The 26316-nt window shown below is 41.8% G+C and overlaps 2 protein-coding genes and 1 long non-coding RNA gene across 7 annotated transcripts; 2 read left to right on the top strand and 1 right to left on the bottom strand.

The window, feature by feature from the left end:
* Window positions 1-1239: 1239 nt before the first annotated feature.
* Window positions 1240-13781, top strand: Gtf3a (general transcription factor IIIA; the record flags this gene model as incomplete). Its single annotated transcript, XM_013360354.3, has 9 exons — window positions 1240-1548; window positions 3648-3748; window positions 8333-8429; window positions 8830-8918; window positions 9999-10072; window positions 11174-11254; window positions 12025-12254; window positions 13253-13312; window positions 13529-13781. Coding segments are annotated over 9 exons (1206 nt in total), but the record flags the coding sequence as incomplete, so codon positions are not given.
* Mtif3 (mitochondrial translational initiation factor 3) lies at window positions 13731-20667 on the bottom strand. 5 transcript variants are annotated; one of them, XM_005317052.5, is made up of 4 exons: window positions 20517-20667; window positions 16978-17438; window positions 15007-15164; window positions 13731-13986 (listed from the first exon to the last, which is right to left on the bottom strand). In XM_005317052.5, exons 2-4 carry the CDS (start codon window positions 17435-17437, stop codon window positions 13768-13770), a joined length of 837 nt encoding a protein of 278 aa, XP_005317109.2. In that variant the 5' UTR covers window position 17438; window positions 20517-20667; the 3' UTR covers window positions 13731-13767. The 5 variants fall into 5 exon arrangements, with proteins under 5 accessions (XP_005317109.2, XP_021585775.1, XP_040137581.1 ...); XM_021730100.3 differs by having other exon boundaries at window positions 20505-20599; XM_040281647.2 differs by lacking the exon at window positions 20517-20667 and adding an exon at window positions 20402-20422.
* On the top strand, window positions 20066-21442 carry LOC120888499 (uncharacterized). Its single transcript, XR_005732171.2, has 2 exons — window positions 20066-20274; window positions 20935-21442. It is a non-coding gene; the product is annotated as an uncharacterized LOC120888499 (long non-coding RNA).
* Window positions 21443-26316: the final 4874 nt, after the last annotated feature.

Below are 26316 nucleotides of genomic sequence, written 5' to 3'. Positions count from 1 at the left end.
ATGAACACATGAGAGTTAAAGTAAGAAGGTGGAAGAACAATTGGTCAAGGAGACAGGAACAGTCAGGAAGGCATGAGAAGAGCCATGGTGTGCTGTATGGGGCCAAGTGGCCAATAGAGAAAGAAGGACCTCAGAGGTTCACCATGTACTCTGGCCATGTTCACAAAGTAACAGAAGGAGAAAGCTAGGAACAGCACAGGGCAACCATGTCACACTTCCAGAGTTGTAGGAAGGATATATGTGGACTTCTCTCCTGGAAAGAGGTGGAGCGGTAAACCAGGAAAGCAACATATAGGCCTACATCACAGACACCCTCTCTCAGTCCTGTTCACAAAAGTTACCTCTCAGGCATTAATACTATTTTCCCCGTTTTCAAGATGAGGAGACTGATTCTTAGAAGTACTATATGAGGATTCCAGTTTGGATTATCAAAGCCCTGGCTTGTTGGCCCAGAGACCTGTTCATCATTTTCACACAGATGTTAACCTAATGATTTGGAACGCTGCAGGATTTGAAAAGATGAACCTGATGGAACATCAGGCAATCCATAGTGTCCCTGCTATTCAGGCTTATACTTTACATGTGTGATTCTCATAAACCACGCTACCCATATTCAAACCTCTCAACAATGATTCCCCGGATTCCATATGCATCAAATCACTTGGAGATCTCCCCGGGTTCAAGTAGGTTTGAGATTCCTGTCTCTAGTGATGCTAAAAGTTCAAAGACCAGTATAAGCAGTAAGGCCATAAAGTTGTGGTTTGCATGCTTGCTTGCACATTGTAATCAATTGGGCATTAAAGATACTGATGCCTGTTTCTACCCTCCCTGATCCCCCAAATTGTGGTTTAAATGGTTCAGATTCTGAGCTTTGGAAGTTTTGAAAGATCTCTACGTTGTTCTAATGAGCAGACAAGCTTGGGATCCACTATTCTGGGTTTGCAGCAGAAGGACCTGGACCGTATGCAAGGAAACGAATCCACAAAGCGTGCAATGCCATAAAGTTAACGAACGGGTTAAAGTACATAAGGTTAGCAGTTTCTAGAGGATAGTGGCGGATGGGAAACAAGTGGCAATTAAGCAGTGCTTAGGCGTTTCTGCTGCCTGGGACCCTTTTGCTGCAGATTGGTAAACAGCTGGGGTTCCGGTCGCGGCCCCGACTCCCGGCGCATGCGCGGCCCGGACACTCCGCGGGGACTTGCAGAACGTGCGCCGCCGCGACGCCGAGGCGGAGCCTGATTCCCGCCGCGCCGCGCTCCCGGAAGTGTCCCCGGAGCGTTCTGCCGCGCTCGCCGGTTCGCGGCGCTTGGCCGCGCGCCTGGCCCCGTGGGCGGGGACCCGGGCGCCCTGGAGCAGCCGGCCTTGGTGGCCGAGGCGGTGTCGTCGTTGACCATTGCCGACGCATTCATAGCCGCTGGCGACAGCCCAGCGCCGCCCGCGCCGCCCCGCGCACTCCCCAGGCAGTTCATCTGCTCCTTCCCCGACTGCAGCGCCAGTTACAACAAGGCCTGGAAGCTAGACGCGCACCTGTGCAAGCACACGGGGGAGGTAACGGAACTGCGGAGGAGGGCGCGGTGCCCAGCGCTGGAGCGCGCGGTGACTTGACTGGTGGGCTGTTCCCCTCCTCCTAGGACGGGGCGTGGCCACAGAGCGGCCGCTGTGTCCTGCGGGTGCCGAGGGCCAGGTTTGCTAGACGTGTTCAGCCTTGGCATCCTGGGCTTAAGTTAGGAAAGGAGCTGAGGAAGTGACAAGGAGTCCTGGGGCCGCGGTATCTTTGGCTTCCTTCTCAGTCTTTTCTCCTTGGATCTTGAGTCTGCTATTCAAGCCCCTTCCGGTGATCTGGAGACAGCCCACTACCCTCCCAGACCGCCACCCTCTGCACTCCTAGAGCTGGTGCAGAGGAAAACTTCCCAAACCCGGGATTGTGCAAGCAGCACGTGTTCGTTCTTTCATAAGTAGGGGGAGAGTACTGGACAGAACAGACAGACCAGGCTTTTCGCTGCCACGGACCTTATGTTTTAGCGGATCAGGCAAAGGACTAGGCAGGAATGAAGAACAGTGAAGAGTGGTCAGGAAAGGCCTTACTGTGTGAGCTGAATGAGAAGGATCTAGGCGGACAGACATTTGAGTCAGGTAGAAAGAATGGCATAGGAGACCTGGGGTGGAAAGCAGAGCGGTGTGATTAGGTGAGGGGATCTTTTAAGAGGTGAGGTCTGAGAGGCCGGGTGGAATTGCTTGTAGTTCAGGGTAGGAGTTTATTTTAGGGCAGTGTTAGCCTTTGGAGGATGTTAGATAAAGTTATGTGATGTGGCATTCTGGATTGCAGGTGAGGAAAACAAGACTCAAGGAGGCTATGGAATCCGCCCCTTTTGCCAGTTTGAGGCAGAGCTGGGATTGGCAGTGCCTCAGAGGAATGCCACAGACCATGCACTGTCCACATCCCTGCATCCCTGTCTTTGCTTGTTGCACCTACCCTAACTTACAGGCCACCTCCATCATGCAATGCAGTCAAGCATTCTCACGGTCCACTGTCTTGGAAGACTGATGACTGTCCTTGTCGCAAATTTTGGGATCCATGTAACCAGTGTGTCCGAGTTAGAGCTTGCCTTTCCTTTTAGACCTGTATGTTGTATTTTGGATATCAGTGTTGTCAGCTTTGTTATACAGTTGGAAAACATGAAGTCATCTGTGTTGTCCCACATCTCACACTCTGATTAACTGACTGATACTCATTGAGCCTGCTCCTTGGTAAGCTGAGCAAGGTTCTGTGGCTCTGCCCTTGGTAGGTAATGCAGCTCACTTGTGCCTTCCTGCCCACTGATTTTGCTCCCAATCCACTCATCAAGGTCTTAGTACCTCCCTCTTGGATGTCATGGAGGTGTGCTTTCCATAATTAGACACATGAAACTGATTGGGGATGTGTTTTGGTTTTCCCTGTAGATTCAGAATGGAATTCTGGACCAGTGAGGAAAAGCAAAAGAACTAGAGGCAGTCAGCCTTCAAAGGCTGGAGAGGGTGAGAATTGGGACCATGAGAACACCTGGAGGAGGTAGCCTGTAAGTTAGGGTAGATGCAGGGAGCAAACATAGGGATGCAGGCCTTAGCTTAAGAAATTAAGGGCCTTCTGCTGAGACATTGCCTATTCTGGCTCTACCGAAACTGGGAAAATTTGTTGGCCTCCCTCAATCTCATCTGGGGCCCTTCCCACCTCTGGGGTCCCAAATAATGGTTGTAATCAGGGCCTCGAGCCGTTGTCTTTGCTTGGCCCCAGCACCTATGAGCTTTTTCAGGTGTGACACATTTTCCTGTAACTGTGCTTGGCATTCATTCTCTTACCACAGACACCAGTTACAAAGAGGTTAGCAGTGCTATGCCATTACTGGAAAGGCTATCTGCTTATTCCAGGTGATAGCCACAGAGAAAAAATCTGCAGTGATGTGAGAAGTTGTGGCATTTATGCTGTGTAATTTCAGGTAGGAAAACCTGGTCTTGCTTGAGTATAGCAAGTGTTCAACTTGCTTTCTGAATGGAAATCATCTCTGGATAGGGAGTCTGTGACTTTGCCTAGTAAACACTTTAGGCTTTTAAATAAACACCAGTTAATCTCTAACTAGGGCAAGATTGACATGTTTTTTTCTTCCTGCTAGAGACCATTTGCTTGTGACTATGAAGGCTGTGGCAAAGCCTTTGTCAGGGACTACCATCTGAGTCGCCACATCCTGATTCATACTGGAGAAAAACCATTTGTGTAAGTACAGAACTGGTTTTAGGGCTTTGAGGTAGGAAGTGTTTGGCATATACACCTGCTAAGAGGATTGATCCTAAACTCACAAGATCATGAATGTGAAGTTGCTTTCATCTTCTTATATGAGAGGAGAATAGGTTTTGAATGTGTGGAAGAGAGAAGGGGTTATTGCAGGTTATTTGTATAATAAATTTAGGAATGAGTTGATATGAAGTTCCCTTGGTTTGCAATCTCTCATCTCCCTTTAAAATATGTAATGAAGTAGAAATCAATCTTGAAAAACAATTTGGAAATCACTGAATAGAAAACAGTTACCTGGAAAATTCTTGGGTTGGTGTTGTCAAGGTCTTTGTGAACAGTGTAGTCTTTGTAAGTTGCTAGGATAAGTGATAAAAGCATGATGAAGTAGGGCTCTTACTATCTGGTCTGGTGTTTCCTAGAATCAAGCTTTTGCCACTACTACTGTTTAAGTTTTAATTTTATTCTTCTAGAAGTTGCTGTTTCTGGAAGGGTGGAAATACTGCCTTCCTATCTGCTGTTTCATACCAGTGGAACTCAAATTTAGGGCACATCAGATCACTCAAAGAGCTTATTAAAACAGATTTCAGAGGGCTAGGGGTGTGGCTCAGTGGTAGTATGTGTGCTTAGCAGTTGTGAGGCCCTGAGCTCTATTCTGGGCACCACAACAAAGACTAGGAAAGCCACAGACTTCAGGATCCACTGGGTTTGACTTAGTAAGTGCAGGATGGGGCCTGAGAATTGGTATTTCTAGCAAGTTCCCAAATGATGCTGATCTGCCAATCTGGCTCCCACACTCTGAGAACCATTAACCAGATTATTTATCATGAAAACAAAATAGTTTTCAAAGAAGAAAGCAGAACAAAATAACCATAATAGCTGTCCAGAGCTATATGCAGAGACTATGACAGGAAAGAGCTGCTTAGCAACTTTTTCAGATACTAGGATTTAATATCATAATTTTGTTCTGTGACACATTTCTTTGTTCAAGAAGATTTCCTAATGGCCTGAGTTGAATTTCTTTGAGTTTTAAGATGAAGCTAACGTGAATTGTTTCTTGTCTGAATTACTCAGATGATCTGAGAAAGGTGAATTCATGACATGGGACAGACTTCACTGTCTCCTCTGTGACAGACAGGTCAGCTGAGGCTCTGTCCTAACAGCATGCTAGCCTGCAGGAATGGGGCAGAGTACTGAGAATGGCTTTCATTTCAGTCCCTGTTCATGTGCATAGAATATTGTCAAAATCAGTGAACCTAAGCACAGCTTAATTTATTTCAAAATATAGTCCACCTAGACCAGACCAGAACAACTGAAGAGGTCTGTGAAGTACTACAGGGACGGTCTCTGACCTGGAAGATTTACTTTGGGAATTTACAAATGTAGTAAAGGTACATACAAGTTGCATGCACGCTGTTGTTAGTAGCAAAACACTGGAATCAATCCAAATGCTCATCAGTAAGAACAGGTCAAGGTATATCAACCTGAAGGAATACTATACAGCTAGAAAAATGAATGAAGACATTTTCTGAAAAACCATTGGAAAAAAATCATCAAGGCATATTAATCAAAAAACAAATGTATTAACATCCTATATACAGGGCTACCTTTTTGTGTGTAAAAAATGCAGGGGTGGGACAGGAAGAAACTATTTGTATTTGCTTTTGTTTATATTGAGAAACCCTAAAAGTCACATAGCAATACTAAAAATATCCATTTTGGAAGTGGCAGGAGAGTGCTGGTGGGGTAGGCATGGGCATCAGAGGGAACACTGCAGCCACGCTCCTTTTTTATGCATCATGATTTCTGTGCAAAGTGACTGTGTGCTCTGTTGAATCTTAAAGGGGAAGTAGGGCTCAGCCCACCTGCACAGACAACATGAAAAGGGCAGGGTCATTGCCACTCAGTGAAAAAACACTTGGTGGTGGTTCTTGAGCTTGCTCCAGCCCAGCCCTCCCTCTCTGTAGCTCCAGGTCATTGGCTCACTGGACAGTACTGCTTGGCTGTCTCTGGGATTAATTCTTCATGGCTGAATTTGCTCACAGTCCAAACTGAGCTCTCCTCTCCTTGGACTCCTGCTCTTTTTCTTATCTGGGTAGGGACAGCACTGTTTGGTCACCTATGTAAAGATAAGGCAGCTCCCTCATCCTTCTCCCCCACCTCCTGCAGCTGAGGTCCCTGACTATCCTCTGGGTCCTCCTGTTCACTCTGCAGCTTCCTGTCCCAGGCCCTCACTCCTTAGTGCCTGAGGTGTTTTCTCTGCCTCACCTGGCCCTCTCCCTTGTCACCTCCAGATGGCTTCCCTTCTTAACACTGAAGCAGTTTTGACCTCTACTTACGTGATGAAGTCCAGGTTCCTAGTGTGTCACACAAATGGCCAGTGTGATTTAGCCCTTTGCTGCTTATCTTGCACCATTTGCTTGATTCTCAGACATGGAATTGTGGTCCAGCTATGCTTAACTAACCAATACCCTTCACCCCCAGTCTGCTGGGGTCCTTCCTGTCTCTGCACCTGCTGTTTGGATTTCCTGCCTCCGACCTCCTGCCCCACACACATGTTGAGTTAGATGCCTGTGTCAGGGTTAGAGTGAAGAAAGAGGCTTAGACAGCATGGCTGTTTGTCTGGCAGGACAGTTGTGGAAGTTTCGGAGCTGCTTCTGCCTGCTTTCTCTGTGGTCTTCATCTTGTGGCTTCATCCTTGTGTTCCAAGGTGCCTGTTGGAGTTCTGGCTGCTGCATCAGCATATGAGCAGGCAAGGAGGAGGAAGGGGCAAAGGTGTGCCCCCATTTTAACCACTGTGAGAGTTGAACAACTTGGTGGAACTTTGCCACCTGGCCATTTCTAATGCAGGGGAGGCTGGACAAAGCTTCTTTCTATTGGCCACCTGCTCAGTCGACCCTCAGCATTCTGATCCTGCGGTCAAGGGCCTCTGGTGTTTTCTGGCACAGCACTTTTCCCTTGAGCTTCCGTGGGCCTTGGCTCTGGAGTTTTCACTGTCTCAGCAACTGCTGGTCACTGTCTTTCCTCACTTGGCCCTGGGGACCCTCAGTGCCTGCTAGGAGTAATTGCTGAGCATCAGAGTTGAATGGTAGCTAAGACTGAGACTTGGAAAGGAAGTCCTGCTTCATCAGCCAGCCTTATGAATGCTCTTCACAAGAGGCACTTTTTCTTTCTTTCTTTCTTTCTTTCTTTTTCTTTCTTTCTTTCTTTCTTTCTTTCTTTCTTTCTTTCTTTCTTTCTTTCTTTTTCTTTCTTTCTTTCTTTCTTTCTCTTTCTTTCTTTCTCTTTCTTTCTCTTTCTTTCTTTCTTTCTTTCTTTCTTTCTTTTTCTTTCTTTCTCTTTCTTTCTTTCTCTTTCTTTCTTTCTTTCTCTCTCTCTTTCTTTCTTTCTCTTTCTCTCTCTCTTTCTTTCTTTTTCTTTCTTTCTTTCTTTCTTTTTCTTTCTTTCTTTCTTTTTCTTTCTCTTTCTTTCTTTCTCTTTCTTTCTTTCTTTCTTTCTCTCTTTCTTTCTCTTTCTTTCTTTCTCTCTCTTTCTTTCTTTCTCTCTCTTTCTTTCTCTCTCTTTCTTTCTCTCTCTTTCTTTCTCTCTCTTTCTTTCTCTTTCTTCCTTTCCTTCCTTTCCTTCCTTCCCTTCCTTCCTTCCCTTCCTTCCTTCCCTCCCTCCCTCCCTTCCTCCCTCCCTCCCTCCCTTCCTTCCTTCCTTCCTTCCTTCCTTCCTTTCTTTCTTTCTTTCTTTCGTTTTTAAGCTGCACAAGGATTTAGATCATTCAAGGCCAGGATGCCAACTTATGGGAAACTAGAATGGCTTGGTGATATGCCAGAGAGCATATGGTTTATGGTTCTGCTCCAGGTATCCGTTTTACCTTTAATTATAAGCTGAAACCAAGTTTTTTTTTTTTTTGAGACCTTTCTGAAAATCCAGTTTATAGTGACATTTCATGTAAAATTGAGGTTATCAGATTCTAACCTGAGACTGATGTGAGCCTGATTAGAACCTGAGCAGGATTTAGGCCTTGGGACAGTGTTTTTACCTTCTCTTCTGCTGGTGTATGGAGAATGTCTCATGTAGTATCTTTATGTTAAAAGTCAAACACGAAAAAGCCTCTTGTTATGTGGTGGTCACATCATAGTTGAAAGGCCTGTATCATATGGCTTAACACTTTGGAATTTTTTCCTTTTTTTTTTTTTTTTGATGGTGCTGGGGATAAAACCAGGGTCTTGTACATGCCAAGCATATGTTCTTCCACTGAGCTGTATCCCCAGCTCAACACTTTGAAATTTACTATTTTATACTTTCCTTTGGAATATTTTTTATAAATAGGAAGGTCCGCTGGGCATGGTGGCACATGCCTGTAATCTCAGTAACCTAAGAAGCTGAGGGAGGAGGATTGCAGTTTTGAGACCCTGTCTCAAAATTTTAAAAATGGGCTGGGATGTAGCTCAGTTGTAAAGGGCCTGTAGGTTCCATCTTCAGCACCAAAAAAAGAAAGATTTTAAAAATAGGAGGATATACATTAAAATTTCTCTTCCCTTGGTTTGTTAATATATTGGTTTATAAAATTTCTTACAGTTGTACAGCTAATGGTTGTGATCAGAAATTCAACACAAAATCAAACTTGAAGAAACATTTTGAACACAGACATGAAAATCAGCAAAAACAGTATGTTGTAAGTATGACTGTATATGCTTTTGTGTAGTATAATTTTCATATGTCTAAATTTTCTGAATATTTTTACACTTATTGCTGATGTTCTAAAGTTTCCATTAACCAAATTTTGTCTCTCAAATATCTAAATTTAGTCTGGCTATCCTAATCATAAAGGTTTTTGTAAGCAAACACTGTGCACATTTAAAGTATATAATTGGGTAACTACCTCAACCAAAATATTTTTGCTTTTTCAAATGTCATTAATCTTTAAAGCTTCTTGACATAAAGTAGAATTTTAAGGTAACTAAATAAGTGAAAGGAGCAAATGTGTAGTCTCTAAAATAGTTTTACCTTTAAAGGATTGTTATGAACTGTTGATTTTTTGGTTTTTCTCAAGACTAACAAACATTTATTAACAGTGTAATTTCGAAGGTTGCAAGAAGGCCTTTAAAAAACATCAGCAGCTGAAAGTTCATCAGTGCGAACATACCAATGAGCCTCCATTCAGGTGTGTGTTGCACGGGGCTGGTGGTCTCTGAAATTCTAGGTGTGAATAAGATTGAAATGCAAAGATTGGGAGCCGATGTTCTGGAACAGCTTCCTAACCAACATTTTTCTGTTAATATGCATCATATATACCTGTTTATAAATTAGGACATTTTAAAAGGTAAATTTTGTTTTGTTTCTTTAAAATAAATATTTAGTGTGTTTCAGAGTAGGCTATGAGATGGTACAGTTGTAGTCAAGCTTGAAGGGAAGGCTCAGGAGTGGCCTATCTGTTCATGTAGAGCCTGTGCAACTCCATGAAATGTCATTATGAAGGCACGAGTTATTTTCCTGTAGAACAAGACAGAAGTGGCCTCAACCTGCAGTTAGAGAGGGTTTCCTGAGGAACACGGAAGGGTGGCTGGACATGTCAGATAGAGCTACAAAGGGCGCGAGGGACGAGAACTGCGCCTCATGCTGGTGCTCCCTGTGTAGTGGAGCTGGTCATTGTCTTCCTTCTGGCTCACGCTGGCTGCCCTGCGCCCTGGAGTTGCTGCAGTGACAGTGCTGTCATTGCTTGCAGGTCTGCAGCTTATTCCTGTGCTGTCAGTTCCTTTAACACCAAAGTAGCGTGTTTTGTTTGGTTTTTGGTGGTGCTGGGGATCGAGCATGTGCTTTTTATGGCTCATCAGGGGCTCCTGCATCTGCTGCTGTGTTTTCTTATCACACAACCCACATCCTTTGTCACAAATTCCTCAGGATTGTTCAGGTATTTACCTAAGCCAAGTCTGACACCTCTTGAGGTATCTTTGTAGCCATGAAAGCAGAATATTTTTCAGTGGTATGATGATGAAGACTGTTTATATGATCATATAAACAAAGAAGTAATGTGGCTTTTTTCTCTCAAGTAGTTAATTTTTGCTCCAAGACTAATTAAGTGACTGGAATTTCATCTGTGATTAGATCTGCATTTTAATCTTACTTTGGTGACTGGTTGTAGGGAGAGGCAAGATGTTGGAAGAAGTAGGATTAAGTACCATTTGCTCTAAGTGGAGTTCCTTGTGGAAGTGGATTGTTAACATTTCATGTGTTGTTAACTCAGGTGTCCCCAGGAAGGATGTGGGAAGCACTTTGCCTCACCCAGTAGCCTGAAACGACATGGAAAGGTCCACGAGGGTATGTATGGATGGCCCTGTGTGCACTCACATGGACAGTCGGGTGTGTTTAATTGACTACTTGGTGCTTTCTATTCTGTTCCATGGTCGTGCTGAGGAGCAAGAGGGATGCCCTTCTGCTTATTCAGGTCTTGTTCTTCCCCAGTGCCTGCTCCTGCTCTGCACAGAAGCCGTTTGTATCCAGCCAGGGCTTTGCTTCTTTACATCAGTCTGAACCCTTCTGTTTACTACCTGTGCTACTCTCTTCCTTATTGGCTATTCAGAAGGCTAGGATAATAGGGTCAAGTTTTCACAGCCATGAGACTGTAACTTAACAAAAACTGCTTGATTCCGTTAACTACTTTGTTTTCTTGTTACCAGGAGGGCTTTATGGTATCTATACTCTTGTTTTCCAGGTCCTAGAATTTATGAATTTTGTTTTTAAATGAATTAGTGAGCAAGAGTGCAAGACAGCCACATTCCTTTTTGGTTTGTAGTGGGAGAAACTCAGCCTGTTTCACATGGCTGATAATCCAGTTATTGTGCTTTGCACAACATATATTTCGGATCACAGTGTTTTTCTCTGGATTCTCCTGGTTTATTTTCTTCCATAGCTATACCTTACTTGTTTTTGCAGTATGAAACTTACAAAGATCCAAGACTAGAGGTAGCTAGGGAATGGGCAATGTAACTCCTGAGTCTTGGTGCTGATGGTCTGCCAAGGACAAAGGGCACTTTTGCTGATGGAAAAAAGAAGCATGCTTAGAGAGGCAGGGAAAGGGAACATGAACCTGTGTGTGTGTTGGGGGTGGGGTTAATTAGCAGGTGAAATATGTACATGGCTTACCTAACGAGATAGCGGCACTCTTCCTGGGGTATCTGCTAGGGTAAAGTCCTAACACGAAGCACCTTGTATACAATTTCAGACAATTTCACTATAACGTTACCGTTTCTTAAGTTTTTATTCTCACCTCTTGAGTCCAACAGAATTGAACGTTATTGGGAGAGAGGAGAAAGATTTTCCGGCATATAAGTTTCCTTTCTAATTATCAGTGTTTACCCTGAATATTCTAAACAGTCAGAGCACCAGTCTTTTTTTTTTTTTTTCCTCTTTTTTTAACAGGCTATATATGTCAAAAGGGATGTTCCTTTATGGCAAAAACATGGACAGAACTTTTAAAACACATGAGAGAAACCCACAAAGGTAAGGCACACATGAAAGACATGGTATAAATATTTGCCACTGCAGAATTGATGTAGTGCTTTTAAAGAGTGGAATGTTAAATATATACAATAAAGATATGTTTTGTGAAATGCTGGCTCCCTCGGCTGTTTGCCAGGTTAGCAGAGCTGGGCCAGGTCTCTTGGAACTAGCATGCCATGACTTAACATGCCCAAAGGTTCTTGAAGTCTCCAGTGAACAGTCTTGAAGGCACCAGTGCTCTGTGAAGCGCTTGGGAAAACAGTGCCTTATATTGAAGGACACGGTGTAGGCAATATTTTGTTTTCTCCACCTGTCCAGTTACCATGCTGAGAACCTCTGCTTCTAGATGATGAACACCCAAGGGGCTTGGGAGTGATATAAGAAATTAAAAGAATTGAGACAAACCTCCTAGCAGTAAAAGTTAGGGTTAGGCCAAGCATGGCGACACATGCCTGTAATCCCAGCGACACATGCCTGTAATCCCAGCAACTTGGGAGGATTAGGCAGGAGGATCCCAAGTTCAAAGCCAACCTCAGCAATTTAGCAAGATCCTAAGCAACTTGGGACTAGGGATGTGGCTTAGTTGTTAAGTGCCCCTGGGTTCAATCCCTGGTATCCCCCATCCCCCTGCAAAAAAAATCCTGAGTTTCCTTGGAAATTTCTGTATAGTCATAGGTTTGGGACATCGAGTATGTTATTTATGCATTCAGCATTCATTTTTTCTGTGTGGCACTATCTAAGAAAGTTGGTTAAATTTGTCTGCTTCACAGAGGAAATATCATGTGAAGTATGCCAGAAAACATTTAAACGCAAAGATTACCTGAAGCAGCACATGAAAACTCATGCCCCAGAACGGCATATGTGTCGATGCCCAAGAGAAGGCTGTGGTAGGACCTACACAACTGTGTTTAATCTCCAGAGCCATATTCTCTCTTTCCATGAGGAACAGCGCCCGTTTGTGTGTGAACACTCTGGCTGTGGCAAAACATTTGCAATGAAAGTAAGTTCTCCCAAATGTGAACAGCCCCCTTTCTCTCTGTGCTTATACATGGGCTTTGGATTGGCCTCCTGGGGTCTGCAAATGGGAAGAACTGCTGAGCAGGCATGACACCTCCCACTTTTGCTTCAGCTGGGTGGTTCTTCATTCAGATCTGAAGAATCCACTGGCTTCACCAAGTCTCAGATTTGTGCCCTCCACCAGAAGCATTGGCATTAAGGTTCTCGGGCCCACTTTAACCCTGCTGAGTCAGAAGCCCTGTAGGTGGGGCCCAGGAATCATGTACTAAGTTGGGGAGCCAATGACCTTGGTATCTATGCTTATTTATAGTGTGTTGGTGCTTTGGGTTCTTCTAGATACCATCACTTAAGGACTTGGAAGGGGAAATGAGCAACAAGGAGATGAGGGGCCACAGAACTTTGGGGATTTCATCTAGGTCTGAGCAGCGTGCATGGGGTCAGTGAGAATGTGACACTTGGGAGGGGCCTATGCAGTCTGTATTCTCTCTGGTTGGTGTCTTACAGATTCTTACCACAATTATAATAGAGACTGAAGAGAGAGCTGAGGTTCACTCAGCACAGTCAACTCTGCTAGAAAACCCCCAGGAAGCTGAGGGTGGCCAGCACTGTCGCCAGTATCAGCAGGACATTGGTCAGGTTTCCCACTAGTGGTCAGGAATATAGTTTGGGAAAATTCAGTTTGAAACAATAAATGACTCGTTTACAACAGATTTCCCCCTCTTCAGGAAGAACTAAAAAGCCACAGTGGTTGGGGTTGTATACATTCCTAAAGTGGTCCTTGGAAGGACAGTGAAAATCACTAGTCCTGGAGTGAAAAATTCTTCCCTTACCCCAGGGGCAGGTATGGGGGGTGGATTTAAATCCTATCCCTGAACAGAAAGAAGACTAACAGGGTAAATAACTTCTGCAGCTTTCATGTTCATGGATTCTCCAGTGTTAAGGTTTTTAAAATATAAGGTTTCTTTTTTTTCTTCACTATAGCAAAGCCTCATGAGGCATGCTGTTGTGCATGATCCTGACAAGAAGAAAATGAAGCTTAAAGTAAGTTGAAGGTGCTTAGGGAAGTTCTTGGTTCTAAAACCTGCAGCGCCTGAAGCCTGGTGTGTGTTCCTCTGGCCCCACTGTGGGGCCTGCCCCACTGTTGAGGACTTGCCTCTCTGTAGGCGTGTTTCTCTGGGAGAGCACACAACTACTGTAAAACTAACCCTGATAATTCTGACTTCGAATTCTAGTTGTCTGTCTTCATTATTCCCAAAGGTAAAACCATCTCGTGAAAAACGGAGTTTGGCCTCTCGACTCAGTGGCTACATCCCTCCCAAAAGGAAACCACAGCAAGACGCATCTTTGCCTAAAAACGGAGGGTTGGGGAGCTGCGTGGAAAACACGGTGCTCTCCACAGTTGCAGTACTTACCCTCCACTAGGCAACTACTGGACCTTGTTGAAGGACTAACAACTGAATTTTCACTTGCTCAGAAGCCTGTTTTCTTTATTAAAATCACTGATGCAGAACATTTGATTCCTTGTCATTTCCATTTTCTTTGTTCACAATGTCTCTTTTCTGGGCCTCTTGCAAGTCTCCATGTGCCATCTCTTCTTTCTTGGTCAGATGACGAAGAACACACATTAAGCCTTTTCCTCCTTTAACAGGTTGTGGCTTGGATAAGAAGGTAGCTATTCCAGGCATAGTCTGAACTATTTGATTAAGTATCTCTTCCTAAAACAGGAAAACAGTTCAAGAATAATTTAAAATCACACAAAAATGTGTGATGAATACACACAAAAATCAGTGTACTAGTGACTTATTTAAATAACTAGCTGATTAGCTCATATATCTGGTTAAGTGACTGAAATCTGCAGAGTAATTCTATGTGACTAAAGGAACACACCGAAGGCCTGACAGTCTTGAGTCTCCACTCTGTCACAGCACTAAGGGGTCATATTTGGCCCCAGACTAGCCTCTCCTAAAAATACTACTTTGGCAACCTACCTCTTTATCCCCAAAATTTTTAGCTCAGTGCAGTTCCTAACACTATCACAGAATCACTTGTTAAAAAAATAAAATCATGGAGACCCTGGACTCCAGAAATCCTCAACCAATTGGGCTATAATCCAGGCCTAAATGATCCTAATATGGAATTAGGGTTGAAGCCAGTTTACCAATGCTGCTTTTAGTGGGTGATAAAGTTACCCAACTTAAAAGTGGAACAGACAGGGCTGGAGCTGACAGCTCAGTGGCAGAGTGCTTGCCTTACATGTGTGAGGCATTTGGTTGGATCCTCAGCACCACATATAAATAAATAAATAAATAATAAAGGTACATCAACAACTAAGAAATATTTTTTAAAAAGTGGAACAAACAGCACATAAACTTGTCCTGGCATTGTAAATCAACACATTTCAGCTATAGAATTCTTCTCATAAACACTTAGGACAACCTAAAAGAAGAATCTATGAAGTTTCTAGTTTTCCTATTTTAAAGGCTACACTGTCAACAATCTGTAAAATAGAATAGTATATTAGCTTACACATTTTTCATATGGCAAGATATGTTACAATGGAAAATACAATGTGCCTGCACTTTGAGAAGAAACAAACTGGAAAGCTCCTGTCATTACTGGGAAGAAGAATTACACTCACTTTTCTTTGCCTTTAATTTTCCCAGATTTTCTACAAATGTATTTTTATATCAGAAAACAAAAAACACAAGTGGTTACTTATTCCAGCTTTTACTTACCATCTTATTTTCTTGCTCATCTGCATTTTTCCCCTTCTTTATAGTAATTTGAACTTGGTATTTTTTCTCAATCCACTGCTGAATCTGTTTACTCTTTGTGTCCAAATCATGTTGTTCAATATTTGAAGAAAAAGTTAGTTCCTTTCTCACAGCTGGTCCTGGTTTGAAATAGTGAGATTTGATGCTAGAACTACTTACTAGTCTCCTTTGAAACCCGAACTTGCACGCACAACTTGAAGATCTTAAGTTGCCACAGAGGCCTCAGTGGTCCTCATCTGACTTGTAGCTTCACAGACCAGTAACTGCTCTTTTAAATTGGGGAGATAGACATAAAGTACCAATATTTTACCTGCCAGTTCAAATCTGATAGGGTTTTTGCATTATATATAACAGAACACTATAAATCAGGAAGAAAAATAACCAAGAAAAATGAACATGAATAGGCAACTCAAAAAAGCTCAAATAGTGGCAGGAAACAGAACAGTAAGTAATGATTTCTCACCTATTAGCATGCAAAAATTATAGCATGACAGTACTAAGTGTAGGTGAGAATGTAGAGAATTTTCATATGTTGCTGATGAGAGCAAGTGCAACTATGTGACTTCATTGAATTTATAGTATGAATAAGTGTTCATAATGAAAAACTGGGAATAAACCCAATGTCATGAAAATGGATTAATAAATTTGATATGTTCTTAAAATATGGTAATTATAATAAATTAGCTATAGCTATTATGTAAATATGAAGATATTAGAAACAATAGTGTCATTTATACTTTCTTACTATTAAAATCTAGTGTTTATGGGTGTATCTATGTAATGAGTTTAGCAAGTGGATCTACACACTAAGAGTGAGCAAGGACAACTCTGGACTTCAACTTTTCTGTAGTGATTTCTACTAAATATGTGAAGTATAACCATGTTAACACTTGTTCATTTTGGATGATGGGTAACAAGGTTTATTATCTATTTTTTCTGTAACCTTTTAAATAAAGAAAACCTTTTAAAAAGAGTTTTTAACACCTCCTTGCTTCCTGGCAGTTCCTACAGTTGGTCCTGGGTCTCCATTAGTAATGCCTTCCATATATTAGCCCTTCAACTTCTCCAGTCTGTTCAGTTTTTGTTGTTGTTCAACTTTTTTCAATGACATAGTTTGATGTCCTTTCCCCTCTGGTTGATCTCTTCTGAATATCTATTTTCCAATCAACATCCTTGTTAACTGTGGTGGTACAAAACTGAGCCACAGTCAACATGTGCTTTTCTCAAAGCACAAAACCTCAGGATGGCTGCCCAGGTACCAGTCTTCTGACAATTGTCCCAGAGTGCTTCCCAGTGAGTAATCTTCCATAACAATCAGCACTTTTTAGGAACCATGAAAAACAAGGATATCTTCACTTAATATCCAGCTCATGGCTTCTGTGAGGCTTCACAGATAAGTGCCTGGAATGGTGACTGGCCACATATGCAAATGAGCATGGATACTGATATTCTAATAAGATGCTTTGGTATGAGATGCAATTTGGACCCCTTCAAAATTTAAAAGGTGCTTCCAAATAATTAACCAAACACTTCTAGTTAAGAGATGAGAAAAGCAAAACAAAAGGAAGGAGTTAAGTGAATTGCCTAGGACAGATCTGATTCCACCTCTTCTGAATTTCATTGCATCACTCAGAGACAAGGCTACAGGACAGAGGCAGGGTATTTCCATTGTTTTGGTTGGTTCGCCTTGTTTCACCCTCCATTTTACAAAGGTTCAAAGGTTTACAGGGTATCAAGTAAAAACAAAGAGAGGAACAGAACTAAGGGATGGAGGAGGAGTCAAAGACACTGGGAATGCTGTTAAAGCCATGAATATTTTGAATTTTCCAGTTTCTAGTTTCCCACTGTCACAGGCACCATGGCAGATGTCAAAGTTTAAATTGCCAATTTTTGGTCCTAAAGGATTCAAGGAACAAACAGCAAAATACCTACCAGGTTTTAGTTTGGCCTTTTCCATGTCTCTGAGCCGTAGCCGTTCCTGGTGAATCTGTGTTCCTGTCATGAGCTGGTATTCCGGGGGCTCTGTGCTGGCGTTCCTCCTCACCAGCCTCAGGTCTCGCTCTTCCATGAGTCTAATCGCATCTGCTCGGTGCATGTTTCCCAAATCATTGCCCTTCTCATCAAGGACACGAATAATTCGCTCACCAATTTTCCTTCCAATATTACTGAAAGTAGTATCATTCTTTTTTTTCGTTTTCCTCTCATCCTGGCTGTCCTCAACTGTACTAAATCTTTTTGCATGAATTAGGTAGGGCAGTCTTGGGGCAGAAGCAACCAGGGACAACTGTGCTGGGACTGTCTTTTGTACAATGTGTTTATCAAAACACCTTCTAATGCAATTATTTTCAGTCCTTAAGGTTTGTAGCATTAACCTCTTCAGAAGAGCAGCCATCCTAAGAAAGTAATAAGAAAAGTTCATTAAGATTCAATCATTTTCCAGGAAATTATGGTACACACCTGTAGTTCCAGGTACAAGGAAGACTGAGGCAAGGAGGATTACAAGTTCAAGGCCAGTCTTGGCAACTCAGTGAGACCCTGTTTCAAAATAAAAAAGGGATGGGGATCAAGTTCAGTGGTAGAATCCTTACCTAACATACACAAGGCCCTGGGTTCAAATTTCAATACCACCCCAAAAATTAACATTAATCATTCCCATAGTCTGCTATGTGATATATATTGGGCCACAGGCTGCCTTCTGTAAGTGTTATGGAAATGCTGTTCTCAGGATGACTAAATCCATGCGTAGAAGTTTGCACCAGTAAGATGGACCATTGGGTAACCCCGGCCCGATTAATTCATGGTGGTACTGTTCCTAGAACAAATAGTTATCAGAACAACCCAGGACTGCACATTTTTATCTCCTATGCTCACCTATACTCATTTAACTATTTTTGCCAGGAACTTATAGTGTCAACACTAAGAGCAAAGATCATACTGAGGGCTTATTTATGAGGATGAAGTATATAAAATGCCTGCTGATTTATAAATACCAGTTCATAAACTGCTAACCATTTATCTGTATATCTGATGGTATATAAAAGTTAAGAAAAGTATTATAGGAAGGGGAACCCTTCAAGAAGAATACTGACCTACTGGAAGAACAGACTGTCAGAAAAAATACTCTCTGACATAAATTGAAGTGCTAGCCTCACAACCTATAAAGATCACTACCCAGGTAAGGTAGGCATTACTAGCAAGTGTTAACTAACTAAGCATTAGGCATATATGACATTGGATTTACTTTATAGTGTAAGACTGAATTTGAAATGCTTTAAAATGACACATTGATTTTATGTTTCTCTGCTATCAAAATGCCTCTCTCATTCACAGGTTTGGTAAATCTTAGACACACAGGCTAAAGGAGTGACAGGAGGACCCATTCATCTTATTTAGGGTCTACTGAGAAACCATAAAGAAACAAGAATTCAGAGAGGTATGACTTATGAAAAATCAAAAAGGACAGGAGGAAGTGCCTCCTCCCAAAGAATGCTCACTGCACAGCCTACATGAGAATCGCTGATGGTATATAAAACTGTAAACTCCCTCGGGCTCTGGTTATGATCCATGTCCTATCCCAGCATGATCCCTTACTCCTCATGTTGATGAATGACCTGGAAAAAGAAATGGCTCTGGTTTTGTTCTTCATAAGAAGCACAAATTGCTCTCCATAATGAGGCTGAGCTGTTTAAGAGCTAGAACTCCAACTTACAACACTGGAAAAAGTCCCCATATATCTTTGGCCAATTATTTAACCATTTTTTAGCTATTAAATTGAAACGACTTAATAACCATTCAGAAAATATTTAAGAACCCTGTAAACTCAGAAGAGTCAGCACTAAAACTTGAACTTATTCCTGTTTGTTAATCTTCAAAATGGCCATATCCTCTTCCCGAATTCCCTAGTTCAGAGACCTGCATACCTAGCCCTTTGGAGGCAAATGACATCTCCACTCTCCCTTTCAATCCAATCCATTACCAAGTCTCAGCAACTTTACCTTCCTAAGTCTCACTCAGATTTATCCACTTTTTCCTACATTCACTGCCACCACTCTTGCTTATGATTATCCATCTTGGGCTGGGGATGTGTCTCAAGGGGTAACAAGTGCGGGGCTCTAGGTTCGATCCTCAGCACCACATAAAAATAAAATAAAAAGATGTTGTGTCCACCGAAAACTGAAAAATAAACATTAAAAATATTATCTCTCTTTTCTCTCTCTTTAAAAAAAAAAGATTGTCCATCTCTTATTGGTCCCTGCAACCAATTTTAGTCACCATACTGCTGTCCAAACCACACCAGCCCTTCTCCCCACCCCCGTTTAAAACTAACTGGCTGGAGATTAAAGATATCAATCTTCAGTAGGCCAAAAGAAGCTTCTCACTTTTTTCTGCCTAAACCACATGGCCTTTTCACTTTTTAAAGTACTCTTTCCTTCAATATAGGAAACTAAGGGAAATATGTCAGAGGCCAATTAATGCCTCTGCTCTTTCTCAGGGCATTATTTCTATTACCTCCACAAGTAAGCCAGAAATTTCACCTTCTTTCTCCCATTTGTCTGTTGGGCTCAACATAAAATATTTCCACAGTCCGACTTATTCTTCCCTTATAGCGCTTATTACAATTATAACTTTGCAATTATCTTAATACTATTGCGCTCCCTCACTAGACCATAAACTCTGAAGCAGGGAACAAATGTGGTTTATTCATTAACGATGAGACTGGCACCATAGTTGATCTTCCATAATCTCCCATCCACCCTCTGTATTTTTCTTAGACTGACATCTTCTGTAAATTCTGTACTTGGAATTGTGGCTTCTCAGTAAGAAAACTTACTTTACGTCTTAAACCATGGCACCTACTAAGCGATAAATGGGAGGGGGGACCCCACAGTCACTTCATGAACTTCCTACTAAGACCTCCCCCGGCGACAGCAGGCAGCAAAAGAAATGTATTTGCTTAGCTCAACCTTGCTAAACGCAAGCGCTCTCCGCTAGTCTGGATCAGCCCAGCTGCGATCAAGCTCTAGCCCAGGAAGCGAGCGCTTCCGGGCGGAGCTGACTTAGTCACGTGCCCAGCGCTTGCCACGCCCACCCGGCAGAGTGCTCGCGACGCGCCAGGACGAGAAAGGACGTGGGGACGTGCTGCGTGCGTGCGTGCGTGCGTGCGTGCAGGCGGGGTAGAAATGGCAGGGTGGAACCGACAGCACCCAGTAGGACGGTTGCCGGGTCTAGGTCGGTGGTTACTGGGAAGCTTGGGCTGTGACCTGGACCTGAAAGCTTAGGCTTTGTAATCTCACAAAACCCCCGGCCTCCCACTCGGTGCTCGCCACCCTCCGCCCGGCAGGACGTTAAGCCTGACCTTCCTTGTTCTCGGGCCAATGCAAGGCCGCTGGCTCTGCACGCACATCCCCGAAGACCACGTCCTCCCTCCACAGGTCCCCCCACCGCTCGGCCCCCTTTACCTTTAGCATTACCTGTAACTGGGGTCGGCGATTGGTAATGTCTGACAAAAAGAGCCAGTTAACGAGCTCGGCGTCAGGACCCTTTCGCTTTCCGTAGTGGGCAGGGCTTCTCTTGTCCTTTAAAGGAAAGGTGACTTGGGAAAATTTTCCCCGACAGAAAATGCTGAGGGCATGGGTAACTAATTGCAGGGAGATTGCTACTGTTCTCCCGCTCCAGATGCGAGATGAAGATCAGGCACATCGAGGTTTTGCAGCAGTAGCTGATCACTTTCACTAGTTACATTACTTTAATGCCAATGTTTTTATTTAGTGAGATATTTAATACAATGTTTTGTAAACGTCTCACAATCTTTGTGAGTTAAGAAACATTGTCCTCGATTTACAGGTGAAAGACAGACTCAAGAAGTAAAAACATTCTCTTAATTCCCAGATTACACCGGGCAAGCTGGAACCCCGCCTCCGACCACCACTTGCAGTTTCTGGGTTCCTAACTGAGGCTTCCCGAAGAAACCGGTGATGGATAAAGAGCAAGTCAGATTAAAGTGCTGTTCGAAGTGCGAGTTGTTCTAAGCGGTCGTCAACGCAGCGTGTTTAATTGACTTGCCCAGAGTCGGCGAAGAGCCAGTCCGGAACCCTGCTGTTGTGTGAACCCTGTGGTTTCTCTCCGGTCTGTGGGGGCCTACCCTGTGCTGCCAGGCTTCTGGCTCCGTTTTAGTGTTGGTGTTAATCACCTTCCCCTCTGATCATTAGTAAAAAAAAAAAAAAAAAAAAAAAAAAAGCTTAGTGTCAGAGTGAGAATCTGCAGGCTGGGCTTAATGAAGCCAACTTAATCTCGTTCCATTCCTCCTGTAAAGTTGAACTATCGTTTACTGAGTACTTATAGTCTGCTGGAATACCTTGTCTTTTAATGATCATTAAATAATTCTTTGAATCAAGTATTACCTCTTGTAAGTGAGGAATCTAGGTCAGCCTTAAATAGCCAAATGAGAGCAAAGACTATGTCTCCTGTTCTTCATCAAATAACAGCATCTGGCACTTTAGGCACTGATAATTTGTGACATAAACCTTGAGGCAACTCGTGTGTGACCAAGTTGAGGGTTAGTGGCTGCATGTTCGCCGCCATTTCCAAGTTAGGGATTCATTTTATTCTACTGAAATTATTCCTTAGTACTAAGACATTTTTTTAAAAAAAGTATATGTAGACATAGAGTGAATAGGGCAATGCCTTGGGAAGTAGTAGGTGCTCTACATCAGTAAATGCCCACATTTATGATAACATTTACTTACCAGCCAGTCACTGTTCTAAACACTTGACATTATGTCAAATTAATTTAATCCTCAGGGCAACAGCATGAGCTAATTACTATTACTACTCATTTCACAGATAACTGAAACGTGAAGAAATTAAGTAATTTGCCCAAGTTTACACAATCAGTAGAAGAATCAAACATTTTTTAAAAAGAAAAAACTCAGTGGGGCTGCAGTTGTGGCTCACTTGACTTAGCATGTGTGAGGCACTGACTGCAATCCTCAGCACCACATCAAATAAATAAAGGTTTAAAAAAAAGTTAGAAAAAACTTAAATAGCTGTGTGCTCTTAACCCTAAATACTCCTTATGCTGCTGCACTAGAGTAGTGATTGAAGTGTGGACTTAAAAGTCCTCCTGTTTGGAGCCCCTCTTTGAAGGGTCACCTGTCTAGATTGATTTGGGCAGCTTTCTGCTGTTAGGTGTATCCAACACCTATAAGACGGTTGTTTAGTTCTCCTGGGAGGGCATAGCAGAAAAGAGATGGTTATTACAGACATGCTCTCAAGTGGAGAGAACCCTTTTTTTTTTCTTGAACTCTTTTAACCTTTAGTTGAAATGAGATGTGGAGGCCTTTAAAGAGTCATTGAGAGCCTTGGACTCAGCTTGGTGGTGGCAGATTTTGAAGACCTTTGAATAAAGAGTGCATAAAGCAATCACTGGCTCCTCCAAGCCCCCTTCCTACATTTGTGGTCTCTACTTGCTAAGGCACACTTTCTGGGTTGGGGAAGTGATTACTATGCCACAAATCTGTAAACTGATCCATTGTGTGCATAAAAAAGGACTGGGACATCCATAGAGCTTTCCCAGTTGTCATTATTTCTGTCCCTAATTTACAAATAAAACCCAAGTAACCCAATAAGACTCATCCTTGCAACTAAAAAGACATTTTCTATCAATAGTAAATCCCATGGCAATTCCATGGATTTTTCTCAATGGTTATATTCCTGTTTTGCTCTGGCAAAGGATTAATGAAAATATTCTGTCCCACTCCTTGCTTATTAGCTTTCACAATCCTTCTCTTTCCACTGACACCAGGAGACATGTAAGATTCAGTTCTTATCCCAAGGTCCTTGAGATAATATCAATCTTGCAGAGAAATTATTCTGTGGTGGCTTCTCTAAAAATTTATTAACACTAGGCCATGATGCTACAATGATCAAAAGAATTAATTTTAAAAGCAAATCTTTTAAAAATCTAGTAAAAATCCTGAGATAGTTTTTGTTTTTTTGTTTTTTTGAAGTTACATAGATGCTACCAAGCTTGTGTGGGTTTATACATTCAGTGTGTTCCTTAACAAGTAGTTGTTCTGGGACTACAGTTACTTTATATACTCCCCCATATGATTATAAGCTTTTATTAGTGCAGTTTTGTTGAATAGGGGAATTGAAGTCTGTTGTGTGTGAGATCCTCTACAGTGTCAACTAAATCTTGCTGAGATTCATTGTCGTAAATGGCAGCCAACTCTGCTGTGACAGTGCCAGTTTAATCACTGAGAGGATCCATGTTTGCTGTAGCTTTTGTTTACCAACTCATAAAAGGACATAGAAAGCAAGAAATGGGATCAGGGGCTTTAACTCAGTATTAGGAAACGAAATGAAAATCTCCTGAAGATATTCTCAGCCTGATATCATGTTGTTTATTATCATAAACTATTGTCTGGAAACCTTCATAAGGAATCTCTATCATTCACCTTCTGCAGGACTGTGGTTAATCTGCTTAAAACATGTAAACAGCCATATAATTAAAAAAAGAACAACAACAAAAACAAACCCCAGAAACCTCCAGGCAAGGGTATTTTAGCTTCTTGTTTCAATGTTTATAAGATTCAGGAATCTTTTCCTGTGTGTAACCTAAATTCATTTCATTCCTACTGTGGCTGGTTTCCCAGTAGAGCTGGAGAACATCTGGTGGCCACATCTGTGTTATAACCCTTTGTGTGCTTCCAAACTATTATTAGATTCAGAATAAATTTCTCTGTCATGTGTAAGATTTCCCATAACATTACACATCAGATTAATCATTTATCTTGTGAAGAAATGATGAAACCAATTATTAAAAAACAGTAGTGGTTGTGATTGAGCAAAAGGAATATGTCTAAAATGAGTGACATATTACAATGAATATTTTTAAAAGCTTTCGTATCTGTTAAAAAATGTTTATATATGGAAGTTTCATTTATGTGAAAACTCTTAGTGCAAATGATTGAGAAGAAAAACAGCAGAGCCATGTATTTCTGTTTCAAAAGTATTGAGTTTGGGGGTGATTCTGTTACCTTTGGTCATTTTTGAAATATTTAATGAAAATAATTCTCATTGCTTTTGTAGGATGTCATGTAGAACTAAAGAGATAGTATATGAAACCTTGCAAAATGTTCAGTGTTAACTACCTATGGAAATCAAAGCAAAACAGAACCAAGTTATTCATTAGAATTTTACATTTAAAATAGAACTGAATACTATTTTTAAGTGCACATCTGAGATCTTCTAGTTTATAGCAACTTGAAGAAAGCAGGACTGATGGAAGATACAACGTTGGTGATAGAACAAAGTTGTACTGTCACTATTTCCCACCTTTGAGGCAAACAAAATTAAATGCAAATAATTCCATTTGGGATAGTTCCTCCAGTGTGGAGTTTTATATGTTTACTGTACGGGAAGACTTTCCACTGTCTTTGGGAGTCATTGTTTTGCTGCTTTTCCCCTGAAAGTTGCTGGGTTCTGCTGCAAAGATTTTAAAGGATGCTTTGTTGGCAGGCAAGCTAGGACGCATCCATGACCTTATCAAAGTGGAAATGAAAGCTCTCAGTTTTTCTTCTTTCTTTCTGTCCTCTTTTTTCCCCCCTTTTGCAACAGTAAATCTACTAATTTTACAGTCAGTTGAACAGCAATGGATTAATTTGTGTAAAGTCTGCATTCACAAAGGAAACCTGAACTTCATTGGCTTGAATGCCTGAAACTGCAGTGTGATATTTGAAGGGTAGACACTCTTACAACTTGCTCTAGAAGGATGCAGGCAGGCCACTGTCACCTGCTTCTCAGCACAGGTGCTGACCCCTCGGTCGATGCAGGGCCTCCTGACAGGGTAGCAGGAAGGCTGGGTCTTTGTGTGCTACAGAGAACGCTTTTCCAATGACAAGGCCAGTTTTCTCCAGCAGCCTCAGGAAGCAGAAGAAAGGAGAGGTGAAGGTCACCACTAGGGTCATGATGGGTTAAATTTAGTTAACATCAGAGGTTATAGCTTTTAACAAGAGCTTCAAGAAAACTTATTCGAAGATGCAATTTGTTTCTTCTTTGTCCACTATTATTTTTTTTAACCCTATTGATGTGACAGCTTAACAAAGTTTTTACATGCTGGAGGTTTTCATCCTTTAAAGAATAAAGAACTGTGTTCCTAAAAGAGATGCAGGTGGAGGGCTTTATAAAGCTTCCATGATTTTCAAATTGGGAGCTTTAAAATAGGCTCCCTGCTTGGCTAAGTCAAAAATAATCTGTGAGGGATGTTGAAAAAAATCCCCATTAGAAATGGAGGAACGCTTCAGCAATCAGATGCAGAGGCTCAAACTTCTAGAAGATTCTTTGTATTTTTCTCTCAGCTGTCCTAGCATAGATTTCCCAGTTGTTCAAAATTACCAAAGAGGCCTTCTCTTAGTTTCCCTGGATGTAGGTGTCTAAATTTAGAGCATTATTCTGGGCAGAACAACTTGTTTATTTCTATGTAAACAAAAAAGATGGTTATAGATTTCTGGATATATCCTTTATGCTTTCTCTATAATTCAGTTACTCAGCATTTTCTGTTGAAGGATTGATATGTTATGAAAACGGTTCTCTCAAAAGAGAGTCATGTACACTCCAGCCTTTCAATTGGAAATGTATAGTTACCTAGGACTCAGGCTGAGTGTTCTTCCTCACACTAAGGCCTTATGTGTTATTTAGATGTACTTCTCTTATAAACAAGAGGCTTGGCTTTTTAAATGAGTTTTACATGTTCATTTAGGTTATGTGTTAGCATGCTGAACTTGGGATTTTGAGACATGCTGTCTACCCACTGGTCAACAAGGTAAATGTGTTGTACACAACTGAGTGCCAAACTATACTATGTGTTTGAAAATATCTTTGTTTCAGGTAGGGTGATAATCATTTAATTATTATTTGGGAAATTATATCTCTTGTATAAAAGATTTTCTAGACAGCTAAGCATATTTCTTGAATTAATACAAAACTTTCTTATTCTTATCAGTTTGAATAAAAGTATTTTATCTAATAAATTATGAGAATTTTCTCACTTTCTGAAATATGGCATAATTTTTTAAAGAACTGGTATAATTACTATTGTACATTATTATATGGTGGTATATAATACAGTCAAATTTGTATTAAATGCCAGTATACTACATGGCTCAAGCCGTCATGAGTTTTTGAGTTTGTAATCCTACTCCTTATCGGTTTTCTTACTCTTACGATTATAGTGGAAGTTACCTCTTCTTGCTGCTCTAATTGCCTAGC

The sequence above is a fragment of the Ictidomys tridecemlineatus genome, chromosome 6 (genome assembly GCF_052094955.1).
Source record: "Ictidomys tridecemlineatus isolate mIctTri1 chromosome 6, mIctTri1.hap1, whole genome shotgun sequence".
NCBI lineage: Eukaryota > Metazoa > Chordata > Mammalia > Rodentia > Sciuridae > Ictidomys > Ictidomys tridecemlineatus.
This window is presented reverse-complemented; position numbering and strand designations above follow the sequence as displayed.

Bases quoted from the DNA above. Each gene is read 5' to 3' on its own strand.
- Mtif3 (XM_005317052.5), bottom strand. From the start codon at position 17,437: ATGGCTGCTCTTCTGAAGAGGTTAATGCTACAAACCTTAAGGACTGAA. The intron at 15,165-16,977 runs GTAGGTATTTTG...ATTTCAAACCAG, and splicing joins AAAGGCCAAACTAAAACCTG to GACCAGCTGTGAGAAAGGAA. The intron at 13,987-15,006 runs GTAAGTAAAAGC...TTCCTGTTTTAG, and splicing joins ATGAGCAAGAAAATAAGATG to GAAGAGATACTTAATCAAAT.